This window comes from Mobula hypostoma, chromosome 6 (genome assembly GCF_963921235.1).
Source record: "Mobula hypostoma chromosome 6, sMobHyp1.1, whole genome shotgun sequence".
Lineage (NCBI taxonomy): Eukaryota > Metazoa > Chordata > Chondrichthyes > Myliobatiformes > Myliobatidae > Mobula > Mobula hypostoma.
Window position 1 is genome coordinate 124,706,872 of NC_086102.1, and position 14,203 is coordinate 124,721,074.

Sequence of the window (14,203 nt, forward strand, 5' to 3'; positions counted from 1 at the left end):
CACATAATACTCCAAATTAGGCCTCACCAACGTCCAACATTCCATCTCCTGAACTCAATTCTTTGATTTACGACGGCCAATGTGCCACAAGCTTTCTTTATGAGCCTATCTACCTGTGACACCACTTTCAAGGGACTGCAGACCTGTACTCCCAGATGCCTCTGCTCTACCGCCCTCCTCAGTACCCTACTCACCTTGTAAGACCTACTCTTATTGGTCCTCCCAAAGAAAAACACTTCACACTTGTCCGCATTAAGATCCATCTGCCATTTTTCAGCCCATTTTCCAAGCTGGGGAAGATCCTGTTGCAAGCTCTGATAGTCTTCTTTGCTGTGCTTTAGAACCCCCAGTGTTGGTGTCATCCACAAATTTGCTGATCCAGTTTATCACATCATTGATATAAATAACAAACAATAAAGGACTCAGTACTGATCCCTATGACACACCATTAATCACAGGTCTACAGTCAGAGAGACAACCATCTAGTATCACTCACTGCCTTCTCCCACAGAGCCAATGTCTAATCCAATTTTCTACCTCATCTTGAATATCAAACAACTGAACCTTCTTGACCAACTTCCCATTAAGAACATTGTCAAAGGCCTTGCTAAAGTCCATACAGACAACATCCACTGTCTTGCTTTCATCAGCTTTCCTGGTTACTTCCTTGAAAAACTCTACAAGTTTGGTTACACACAACCTATCACACACAAAACCATGTTGACTATCTCTAACCAGTCCCTTGGAATACCTTCCAATAACTTTCCCACTACTGATGTCAGATCACCAGCCTACTGGTATCAGGCTCCCACGGCTAAGGCTATTTTAAATATCTAAGCATAATTTAAATATCAGCCTGGCATTCCTCCAGCATTATGTGTGTGTTGCTTTTAAATATCTCTGCTCGGGTTCCTGCGGTTTCTGCACTAGCCCCCACAGTGTCCAAGGGAACACCTTTTCAGGTCCTGGGGATTTATCCACCCTAATTTGCCTCAGGTCAACAAACACCTCCTTCTCTGTAATCTGTATAGGGTCTATGACTTTGCTTTTGCTTGTCTCACTTTTATAGACTCTGTGTCCATCTCCTGAGTAAAAAATCCATTTAAGATCTTCCCCATCTCCTTGGCTCCAAGCATAGATTACCACGCTGATCTCCAGAGTACCAATTTAGTCCTTGATATCCTTTTGCTCTTCACATATCTGCAGAAGTTCCTATGATTTTCCTTCACTATGTCTGCTGGAGCAACCTCATGCCTTCTTTAGCCCTCCTGACTTCCTCCTTAAGTGTTCCCTTGCATTTCTTATCCTCCTCGAGTACTGCATTTATTCCTACCTACTTAGACCTATTTTGTACCTCCTTCTTTTTCTTAACAAGGGCCTCAATATCTCTCAAAACCCTAAGTTCTCTAAACTTGTCATCCTTGCCTTTCATTCTGACAGGAATATAAAAATTCTATACTTTCAAAATTTCACTTTTGAAGGCCTCTCACTTACCAAGTACACCTTTGTCAGAAAACAACCTGTCCCAATCCCGCTTGCCAGATCCTTTCTGATACCATCAAAATTGCCCTTTCTCTAATTTAGAATCTCAAACCAAGGGCCAGACCTATCATTTTCTATAATTACCCTGAAACTAAAGGCATTTTCATCACAAGATGCAAAGTATTCCCTTACACGAACTTCTGTCGCTGTCTCTTTTCCTAACAGGAAACCTAGTATCATACTCTCACTAGTTGAGACTTCTATGTACTGATTAAGGAAACTTTCCTGAATATATTTTACAAACTCTTTCCCATCCAGCCCTTCTACAGTATGGGAGCCCCAGTCAATATGTGGAAAGAATTGGACCGTGCCCCGTCAGCGAGCGGAAGCACGAGAAGAAGCAGCAGTTTCACTTATGTCAGTGGCTGAAGATTAGAAAGGGTAGCGCTTCACGGCAGTTTCAGAGTTGGAATGCACCCAATCAGTGAATAGGATTCATTAGAAAGGACGAATAAAAATAAGGCAGGAGCAAGCAGAGTGGCCATTGTGTAAGTGGGAAACGTTGGAGTGGCTTTGACTCATCAGGCTTCGGCGAGATCAGCCTTGTGTAAGATAAGAATCTTCTTCATCGTCTTGATTCTTCATTCCTCACCTGTGAGGGTACAGTTAGTGTAGAGAATGGATCTCGGGGCTGTGTGCTGTTCTGTGTGTGAGATGTGGGAATTCTGGGTGACTTTCAGCTTCCCGGATAAACACGTCTGCACCAAGTGCACCGAGCTGCAGCTCCTCAGCGACTGGCTTAAGCAACTGGAGGAGCAGCTCGGCAACTTTCCGGTAAAACAGGAGACTGAGGAAGTGACAGATAGGAGCTACAGGGAGGTAGTCACACCTCGACTGCAGGAGGCAGGTAACTGGATGGCTATCAGAAGGAGGAACAGAAATGGGCAGCTAGTGCCACTGTGGCTGTCCCCCTCAATAATACGTATACCACTGTGGATACTGTTGAGGAGTACAACCTAATAAAGGAAAAGTCTCTAGCACAGAGTCTGGCAATGGCTCAGAAATGGCAAGGGGTGAAGTGGACTGCTGTAATGATAGGAAATTCCATAGTCAGAGGAATAGAGATGAGATTCTGTGGACACGATACAGACGCCCAGATGGTACGTTGCCTCCCAGATGCAGGGTCGGGGTTGTCTTGGATCGGGTCCATGGCATTCTAAAGGGGGAGAGTGAGCAGCCAGAAGTCTTGGCACTTATTGGCTTCAATAACATAGGTAGGAAAGGTGAGGAGGTTTTGAAGATGGGTTTTAGGGAGCTAGGTAGAAAGCTGAAAAGCAGGTCCTTCGGGGTAATAATCTCTAAATTGCTGCCTGTGCCACACGCCAGTGAGGGTAAGAATAGGATGATTTGGCAGGTGAAGGCATGACTGAGGAACTGGTGCAGAGGGCAGAGGTACAGATTTCAGAATCACTGGGATCTCTTCAGGGGAAGGTACGACCTTACAAAAGGGACGGGTTACACCTGAACATGAAGGGAGCCAATATCTTTGCAGGTAGGTTTGCTAGAGCTGTTCAGGAGGGTTTAAACTAATTTGGCATGGGGGTTGAGGACTGGAGTGATAGGGCTAAGGATGGGGTAGTTGGTTTACAGAGTCAGTGTGTATTGAGACTGCTAGCAAGGAGAGGCTGACGATTGTGCAAAATTGCAGTCAACATGATGAGTTGCAATGTAAAAGAAGGACAAAATCGAAAAGGGTGATGAATACAGGACTGAAAGTGTTATGTTTGAATGCACACAGTATACGAAATAAGGTAGATGAATTTGTAACACAGTTACAGATTGGTATGTATGATGTTGTGGGCATCACTGAGTTGTGGCTGAAAGAAGATTATCGTTAGATCTTAATGACCAAGAATATACATTGTATCGAAGGACAGGCAAGTAGGCAGAGGGGTGGAGTGGGTCTGCTGCTGAAAAATTAAATCAAATCATTAGAAAGAGGTGACATGGGATTGGAAGGTGTAGAATCCTTGTGGATAGAGCTAAGGCACTGCAAGGGTAAAAAGACCCTAATGGGAATTGTATACAGGCCTTCAAACAGTAGCAAAGAAGTGGTACAAATTACAACGGGAGATAGAAAATGCATGCTGAAAGGGCAATGATATGAAGCCATGGGGGATTTCAATATGCAGATAGATTGGGAAAATCAGGTTGGTGCTGGGTCCCAAGGGAGGTAATTTGTAGAATGCCTATCAGATGGCTTTTTAGAGCAGCTCGTAGTTGAGCCCACTAGGGGGTCAGCAATTCTGGATTGGGTGTTGTGCAATGAACCAGTATTGATTAGAGAGTTTAAGATTAAGGAACCTTCGGGAAGGAGTGATGATAATTTGACAGAATTCAACCTGAAATTTGAAACAGAGAAGCTAAAGTCAGATGTATCAGTATTACAGTGGAGTAAAGGGAATTCCAGAGGCATGAGCGAGGAGCTGGTCAAAGTTGATTGGAAGGGAACAATAGCAGGGATGACAGCAGAGCAACAATGGCTGGAGTTTCTGGCACCAATTTGGAAGCATAGGGTATATACATTCCAAAGAAGAATAAATATTCTCAAGGCGAGACGACGCAGCTGTGGCTGACAAGATATGTCAAAGCCAAAGAGAAGGTGTGTAATGGAATGAAAATTAGTGGGAGTTTACAGGATCGGGAAGCTTTTAAAATGGCAAAAGAAGGCAACTAAAAAAGTCATACAGAAGAGAATGATGGAATATGAAGATAAGCTAGCCAAGAATATTAATGAGGATACTAAAAGTTACTTCAGATATATAAAATGTAAAAGAGAGGTGAGAGTAGATATTGGACCACTGGAAAATAATGCTGGAGAGGTAGTAATGGGGGACAAGGAGTTGGCAGTCAAACTGAATAAGTATTTTCCATCAATCTTCACTGAAGGATGCTGGAAGGTTGAGCGTGTCGGGGGCAGAAGTGTGCAAAGTTGCCATTATTGGGGAGAAGGTGCTTGGGAAACTAAAAGGTCTGAAGTTAGAGGTCTCACATGGTCCAGAGGGTCTACACCCCAAGATTCTGTAAGAGGTGGCTAAGGAGATTATAGAGGCATTTCTAATGATCTTTCAACAATCAATGGATTCTGGAGGACTGGAAAATTGCAGATGTCACCCTACTCTTCAAGAAGGAAGACCGGCAGAAGAAAGGAAATTATATCCTTATTAGTCTGACCTCAGTGGTTGGAAAGATGTTGCAGTTGATTTTAATTTTGGAAGCACATGATAAAATAGGCCAGAATCAGCATGGTTTCCTTCAGGGAAAATCTTGCCTGACAAATCTGTTGGAATTCTTTGAAGAAATAACAAGCAGGATAGACAAAGGAGAATTGGTGGATGTTATGTACTTAGATTTTCAGAAGGCCTTTGACAAGATGCCACACATGAAGCTGTTCATCAAGTTAAGAGCCCATGGTATTACAGGAAGGTACTAGCATGGATAGAACATTGGCTGATTGACAGGAAGCAGAGAGTGAAAATAAAGGGAGTCTTTTCTGTCTGGCTGACAGTGACTTGTGGTGTTCCACAGGGATCCGTGTTGGGACTGCTTTTTTTTACATTATATGTCAATGATTTGGATGATACAATTAATAGCTTTTGGCTAAGTTTGTGGACAATATACAAATATAGGTGGAAGGGCAGATAGTGTTGAGGCAGCAGAGAGGCTGCAGAAGAACTTAAGACAGATTAAGAGAATGGGCAAAGAAGTGGCAGAAGTAAAACAGTGTAGGGAAATGTATGGTCATGCACTTTGGAAGAAAAAATAAAAGTGTAGACTATTTTCTAAATGGAGAGGAAATTCAAAAATCTGAGGTGCAAAGGGACTAAGAATCCTCATGCATGATTCCCTAAAGTTTAGTTGGTAGTTTGAGTTGGTGGAGAGGAAGGCAAATGCGATGGTAGCTTTCATTTCAAGTGGACTGGAATATAAAAGCAAGGATGTAATGCTGAGGCTTTATAAGGCACAGGTGAAGCCTCAATTGGAGTATGGTGAGCAATTTTGGGCTCCTTATCGAAGAAAGAATGTGCTGACATTGGAGAGGGTTCAAAGGAGGTTCAAGACAATATTTCTGGAATTGAAAGGCTCATCATATGAGGAGTGTTTGATGACTCTGGGCCTCTACTCAATGGAATTCAGAAGAATGAGTGGGGAATCTCATTGAAACCTATTGAATGTTGAAAAGCCTTGATAGAGTGGATGTGGAGAGGATATTTCCTGTGGTGTGAGAGTCAATGACCAGAGGAGACAGCCTCAGAATAGAGGGACATCCATTTAGAATGGAGATGAGGAGGAATTTCTTTAGCCAGAGAATGATGAATTTGTGGAATTCCCTTTGCCACAGGCAACTGTAGAGGCCAATTCATTGGGTATATTTAAGGCAGAGGTTGATAGATTCTTAATTAGTCAGGGCATGAGGAGAAGTCAGGAGATTGGGGCTGAAAAGGAAATGGATCGGCCATGATGAAATAGCAGAGCAGTCTCGATGGGCCAAATGGCCTAATTCTGATCCTATATCTGATGGTCTTATGGTCCAAAGTTAAAATCACCTACTATCACAACCTTATGTTTTTTGCAACAGTCTGTGATCTCTCTACAAATTTGTTCCTCTAAATTCTGCAGAGTGTTGGATGGTCTTTCATATAATCCCATTGATGTAGTCATACCTTTCTTATTCCTGAATTCTACTCATAAAACCACAGTAGACGAACTCTCTAATCTGTCCTGTCTAAGTACTGCTGCGACATTTTCCCTGACTAGTAACACCACCCCTTCCCCTTTAATCCTACCCGCTCCATGGCGTCTAAAACAACAGAATCCCGAACAGTGTGGTGCCAGTGCTGCCCCTCCTGCAACCAAGTCTCACTAATGACCACAATATCTGAATTCCACGTGCTGATCCAAGCCCTAAGCCCATCTGCCTTTCGTTCAATATTTCTTGTATTGAAATATACAGAGCTCAGAATATTAGTCCCACCACGCTCAACCTTTTGACTCTTGACTTCGTATGCAGGCTTAACAACATGTCTCCATAAGCATTCTGCTATTTGTCTGGCTCTTTGGTTCCCATCCCACTGCAACTCTAGTTTAGACCCCCCACCCATGCAGTACTAGATGTTTACAAATGATGATTTGAAGGAATTTTCTCATACACCAGAGCAGTGCAAGGACAATTAATGGTTCACTAAATAACAGCTGGATGAAATACTGCTTAGGGACTGGCTGAGGACTTTAAATAGAGACTGAAGAAACTCTCCTGTTTCACAGGGCTCCTTGGAGTATCACACCAAAGAAAGCAATCAATCAAAGGAAATAGAGACATTGAGCACTACAGAAGCAAGAGGACAAGATTCTCCGCAACTTCCGCCATCTCCAACAGGATGATCCCACCACCAAGCACATCTTTCCCTTTTTGTGTGTGTTGCATAGAACACTACAGCATATTAACCGTCCCCTTGGCCCATCTAGTCCATGCCAAAGTATTATTGTGCCTAGTTCCATTGACCCATGCTTGAATCACAGTGCTTTATACCCCTCCCATCCATGTACTTTTCCAAAATTCTCTTAAATATTGCAATCAGACTTGCATCCACTACTTCCACTGGCCAACCGTTCCCAATTTGCTCCCTCTGAGTGAAGAAGTTCCTCCTCAGGGTCCTTTTAAATATTTTACCTCTCACCCTTAACCTATAACCTCTAGTTCTAGTCTCAACCAACATCAGTGGAAAACGCCTGCTTGCATTTACCCAATCTATACCCCTCATAATTTTGTATACCTCTGTCAAATCTCCTCTCATTCTCTTACACTCATCTGAAAGTCCTCATCTATTCAACCTTTCCCTATAACTCAGGTCCTCAAGTCCCAGCAACATCCTTGTAAGTTTTCTTGTATTCCTTGTAAATCATGCAGAATGAGGTTTAATAATTTTGATTTATTTAAATATATAACGTATATTAAAAATTCCTTGCTTAGCAGACTCAATAGCAGTAAATGGTGGGATGGTACCCACTGTATACTTTATAGACTTAAAGGAGCAAATGACTTTTTTCAGGTCATGGTCATTGGCTGCAGTCTACCATCACTGCAGGACTTTTATGTGTTCTGGACAAGAAAGGGAGCAAGAAAAAAATAATTTCAGATAATACCCACCCTGCAAGCTGCAAGCTGTATAGGGCAATTAAAACAAAACCTTCATGCCATCTTAGAAGTTTCTTTCCCCAGATCTGATCAACCATTAGTTAGCCCCCACCCTCACCCCCTCTATTTATTACCCCAGACACTGAAGACACTTTAAACCACTTATTATAAAACTGTTGACATTATAAATACATGGTGGCATTTATTTATTTATGCACAGTTTATTCCATATCCATCCTTTAATATCTAACTTGATTAGTTTTTTAAAATTTATATATAATTCTTTATTTTTATATAATTATTTGTTCTTTTTAAATGTCGCACCCTGACTGAAAAACTACATCAAATTCCTAATGCATGGAAATGCATATGGCAAATAAAATTGATCCTTGATGGATCTTTGTGTCACTTACTCTGGATTTGCCCAACAAAAGGGACAATGCTGGAGATTTTCATACCTTGGTAATGTGGAGGAGTACTGGTGATCCAGCTCTTCAAATCCTGGTCGGCCATTTGGTCCTTTCACCGGAACTTGAACCTGTGAAAAATTTAATAGTCATTAATGACATCACAAGGTTGTAGCATGGACATAGCACCAGTTAGTCTAATCAGGTGTAGCGTGAATACAGGGTAAATGTCCTACCAAATAAATCAATCAACTTGTCGATTTAAACTAATTCAATTGACCAATCTAAGCAGCCAAAGCATCAGCCTGTTATCTAAGCAAATTCAGTTAACAGTGAGCAGCCCATCATATTTGCACGTTTGCATTGTATTTGAACAATGAACTCCGCCATGGACGGTCCCAAGCCAGGCTGTGGACAAAGGAGAGTTGACAATGGGCTAGCAACCCCATCCTGTAAAAACAGTGCTACAGAAACACCAACAGAAGCTCCAAAGTCCTCATCCCTGGGAGAGGAAGGATCTTTGCCTAGAAGTCGTGTGGTGAAAGTGAAAGCCTCGGGGTTGATCAACATTCAGCCCAGGACAGAGGACTCTGGCGAGCTGCTGTTGGTGGCCTATGTCCCAGTACAGGTGATGGGCCTAAGAAGAAGAAATGATCTCGGAGGAAAATTTGGGAGTAGATTGCAAGTAGCCAACTTACAACACAAGATTCACTGATGTTAATTTTGCCAAATTTACATCTTTATAACAAACAATATGTTACAAATATTATAGTCAACGATGAACAAAAATATACACACCTTAAAAACAATTGCCTGACACCGGCCCCCTAGGCCTGAGCCGACGTAGTAGTAGTTAAAAACAATATGATTTTGGCTGCATTTCGACCATCCAATTGATCCAACAATAATCTATTTGAAATGGTACTTATATTCTGCTCTTGTTGAATCAAGATTAAATAGATTACGACACCATCAACCAAATGTGACAGTACAGGAGGAATAAGAGAATAGAGGAGGCCAATCAGCCCCTCGAGCCTATTTCACCATTTGATTGGAGAACATGACCAATAAGCATCCCAATTCACTCTGGTCTTATAAATGATAACACCAATCTGAAAATTTTCATTTGACCTGGGATCAACATCTTATTCATCCATCAACAGATGATTGAAGAGTTGGTAAACTAATTTGTTCCAGTGACTATAAATACACCTGGAATTGTGATAACCTTATTCTTTCCTCAATCCTACCAAAAAATATAAAATGGACAACACATTAAATCATTTGTATCATAGGTACCAGCAGGCTCAGCTCAATTCTGGATTGGGTGTTGTGCAATGAACCAGGTTTGATTAGGAAGCTTATGGTAAAGGAACCCTTTGGAAACTGTGATCATAATAAGATAGAATTCACCCTGCAGTTTGAGAGACCGAAGCTAAAATCAGATGTATTGTTATTACCGTTGAGTAAAGGTAACTACAGAGGCATGAGAGAGGAGCTGGCCAGAGTTTATTGGAAGGAGACGTGAGAAGGGATGACAGTCCAACAGCAATGGCTGGAGTTTCTGGGAGTAATTTGTAAGATATAGGATCGGTTCACCTCAAAAAAAAAGAAACATTCCAAAGGGAGGATGAGGCAACTGACCTGATAAACGAAATCAAAGACAGCATAAAGGAGAGAGTGTAAAATACAGCAAAAATTAGAGGGAAGCTAGAGGATTGGGAAGCTTTTGAAAACCAGCAGAAGGAAACTAAAAGAGCAATTAAGGTGAGAGAAGATGAAGCTGGTTAAGCTGGCCAATAATATAAAAGAGGATACCAAAAGTTCTTCTCAGATATATAAAGAGTAACAGATAGGATTTCATGGATGTCAGATCGCTGGAAAATAATGCTGGAGGTCATAACGGGGACAAATAAATTGCAGACTAAAAAGTTTGCAGATGATACAAAAATGGGTGGAGGGGCAGGTAGTGTTGAGGAAGCAGGGATTCTGCAAAAGGACTTGGACAGATTTGGAGAATGGACAAAGAAGTAGCAGATGGAATACAGCATAAGGAAGTACACCAGTCATGAACATCGATAGAAGGAATACTATTTTCTAAATGGGAGCAAATTCAGAAATCGGATATGCAAAGGGACGTGGAAGCCCTAGTGCAGGATTTCCTAAAGGTTATTTTGCAGGTTCTGACAGTAGTCAGAAAGGCAAGTGCAATATTAGCATTCATTTTGAGAGGACTAGATATAAATGAAAGGATGTAATGCTGAGACTTCATAAGGTGGTGGTCAGACCACATTTGGAATACTGTAACCAGATTTGGGCCCCATATCTAAGAAGCGATATGTTGACCTAGGAGAGGGTCCAGAAGAATTTTCCGAGAATGATCCCAAAAATAAAAGGATTAATGTACGAGGAGCATTTGATGGTTCTGCACCTGTACTTGCTGGAGTTCAGAAGAATGAGTGGGACCTCACTGAAACAGATTGTAACAAATATTGAAAGGCCTAGATAAAGGGGATATGCAGAAGATGTTTCCAATTGTGGGAGAGTCTAGGATGTCCCTGTAGAACAGAGATGAGGAGAAATTACTTCAGCTAGAGGGCGATGAATCTGTGGAATTCATTGCCAAATATGGCTGTGGTATAATCACTGGGTATATTTAAAATGGAAGTTGATAGGATCTTGATTAGTAAGAATGTGAAATGTTAGAGAAGGCAGGAGAATGGGTTTGAGAAGGAAGATGAATGAATGAATGTTGGAGCAGACTAGATAGGTGGAATACTCTAATTCAGCTCCCATGTCTTTTGATCTTATGATAAAAGAGTGGCTAGCTGAAATGAGACAGTTGTTTTCCTACTGCTGACTGAAGGCTCCCTCGCACACTTATTTTAAGTGAAGAGTTAGTAATAAGAAGGAAACTCCCTACAGATAACCCACAAACCCTGCTTGACGCTTGTATATTACCAATTGCGATTTCGAAGATTCACACTAACATCAAGCCCTGTTGGCATGCAGAGTGTTTTTTTTAAAACATAAATCGGATGAATCTTGATGGTGAGGTAGACAGGATTTATGTTCCAAGCAGCTCTATAGAGTTAGTGTTACAACAAAATTCACCCAAGCCTGCAGACAAAACATATTAGGAGAAACATAATTTACCGAGAAATGAAGTGGAGACTTTAAACTGAAGAGTCAGATGCATTGATTTGATTACAGTATTTATAATTTAAAAAGTAGTAGGTTTCAGTTTAGCTTGTTAGTTTTTGTATGAAAACTTTAAAACTGTTATTGTAGCATGGTGGGTAGTAATAATTAATATAGTTGGGCAAAATGGTCAGCATGAACCTGATTGGCCAAAGGACCTGTTTCTGCACCTTACAATTCTATGATCACATTGTATGCAGTCATACTTAGGTTGCCTGTCAAATTAATAAGGACTGTGGAATGAAACTTTACTGGGCAAATCTGTAAGAGTTAGTCAAGACCTTTGCTATTCTGTTTTCATTGAATGGGCACAATTATTTCAAAGTTACTTCAAGTGGTTAAGACTTCCATAACTGTATAGTTAAAAAAAAGGATTAGTTAATAACAGTGGCAGTACTTTAGGGGCAGTTACTCATATTGCTCTAATAGCTTCTCAGATAAATTTGCGTGCACAGGCTGCAACATTTTTGGTTGCTCCTACCCGTCAGCTTGTATTAGTGCTGCACTATTACATCCAGATGGATCTCCCATAGTTCTTCATAGGTAAGACAACACTAAATGGACACCAAGCAAGAAGAAGGTGGCAGGAAGGCCAAAAGCAAAGTTTCAGAAAACTTTTTAAGATAGATGGAGAGGTAGGGAGAAAGAAACTTTTTGTGATCTCAAAACTCTCCAAAGGGCTTTCCAATCATTAAAGTATTTTTCAGTGAAAAAGGATTGCAGCCAAAGTTTCACATGTGTGCGTCCTACAAACAGCATTATATAATGATCCGTTTTTGATGGGATTGACTGAGGGATACATATGTCAGAAATGCATAAGGGGTATTGGTGTAGGATTGTCTGAACTTACTTCTGACAGCTGACTGGGCTTTAGTAAAATGCCTCATCTGAGAAATGTCATCTTTGAAATTTATGCAACCAGGCATGATAAGGAGGAACAAAATGCCAAGAAAAATATACTTCCCTCTTCATGCCATCCATCACCCACTCAATTGAGTAATTACCTTTCTGAAAGAATTTGTTTCAATTCACCTACAGATATTCTCAGAATATTATTTTAAAATTCAAATTTGATATGACCTCACTCAGTAGGGCTAGGAGTTTCTTGTTTCTTTTCATTCTGTTTAAGGGGAAAAATTGACAACACAGCTTGAGTGGTACAAAAGAATTTGAATTGTTTTGCCATTTCACTGTCAGTCAGGCAATCATGTGTCAATGCAAAACACAAATATTTTCACTGACAAAGATTCCACATGCCTAGTGGCAAACAAGCAGCCTTCATGCACTTGCAAGCATGCAGTTTTCATGCATTAATGCAAGTATTCCAGCGATTGGATTGGGCACTGATCCAGAAGCAGGTGAGAACTGGAGCAGTGCACAAACAGTCCTTATTAACAGGCAGAGAAAATGATTTGAGGTGGAAGAAAATGGCCCGTAATCACTGCCTCTTCCTTTACATACATAGAGTGGTCTTGTTAACATACATGTATTTTATTGGTATATATTAGGCATGACTTTGTCATGTCTTAGTTGTGGCTTTCTCGGTAGCTCTTCTGTGGTGAAGAGTGTAAGCCCAGCTCCAGATTGTGATGGTGAGCGTCTGTTTTGTGTTGTTTATGGCTAAAGTATTGCCACGATGCTGTTGTCCAGTTCTGCAACAGTGGGATAATGAAGGAATGCTGATATACGAATAACTTGAAATCGTGTGTAACATGGTGATGTTGCTCCCGTATACCTGATGCTTGTGACCTTCCAAGTGGTACAGATTGCTAGCTTGAGAGGTGCCAACAATACTGTTTCTCTTTCCACAGATGCTGCCTCACTTACTACAGATTCATGCACACAGAAAAAGGCCCTTCACGCTGACCACCAATGACCTCAAAATGCATCGCCTGCCCACAACTCACTAACTCTAACCGTACGTCTCTGGAGTGCTGGGGGAAACTGGGACACCTGGGGGAAACCCACACAAACACAGACAGCATCGGGAATCGAACCCCAACCTTATGCAGCTGGCAGTGTGAAGGCCTGCGCTAACCACTAACTACTGTGCCGCCTCAATTTACAGCGGCCATTAATCTACCGACCTGCACACCTTGGGGATCTTGAGCGCAGAGCTAAGGTGACAGCACCAGAGTTCAGGATTGAACCTGGAATGATGAAGCTGGGAGGCAGCAGCTCTGCTGGCCATGTCACTTGGCCACAAAGGCTTCCCAGCAGTTTTAGCTCCATTATACTTTTTTTTTATTTCAAAATATACTTTATTCAAAAATAAATATATACAATAAACCATTCAATAACTTTTCATCCTTTACATACGTTTCCATTATACTCAGTACATATCCGTATTTATAGCCACCCACGTGGCACTCCAGTAGTTCAGCTTACCATATCATTGTTGAGGGGTATCCCGCCCACCGACCCCTCCCACTCCCACGGGTGGAGAAACCTATACTGTGGTCCTTCCCCACCGGGCCCTTGCGGTGGCTGCACCGAGTTTCAGTGCGTCCCTCAGCACGTACTCCTGCAGCCGAGAATGTGCCAGTCGGCAGCATTCTCCCACAGACATCTCCATGTGCTGGTAGATCATCAAGTTTCGGGCCGACCAAAGAGCGTCTTTCACCGAGTTGATGATCTGCCAGCAGCACCGGATGTTGGTCTCCGTGTGCGTCCCCGGGAACAGCCCGTAGATCAGAGAGTCCTCTGTTACGCAGCTGCTGGGGATGAAACGTGACACTAACCCATCCATCCTCCTCCACACCCTCTTTGCGAACTGGCAGTGTGCAAAGAGGTGGGTCACAGACTCCTCCTCACTGCAGTCCTCCCGTGGGCAGTGGGGTGCGGAGACGACGTTCCGGGTGTACAGGAGGGCTCTGACTGGGAGGGCCCCTCTCACCGCCAGCCAGGCGAGGTCTTG

General features: G+C 42.1%; 1 protein-coding gene across 4 annotated transcripts in view; it reads right to left on the reverse strand.

The window, feature by feature from the left end:
* LOC134348367 (partitioning defective 3 homolog B-like) overlaps nucleotides 1-14,203 on the reverse strand; it is a 1,227,036-nt gene that overhangs the window by 66,315 nt on the left and 1,146,518 nt on the right. For all 4 annotated transcript variants that reach the window (XM_063051617.1, XM_063051616.1, XM_063051618.1 and 1 more), the window contains one exon: nucleotides 8,137-8,216. In XM_063051617.1, the coding sequence (XP_062907687.1) occupies nucleotides 8,137-8,216 (80 nt within the window). The remainder of the gene's footprint in view (nucleotides 1-8,136; nucleotides 8,217-14,203) is intronic.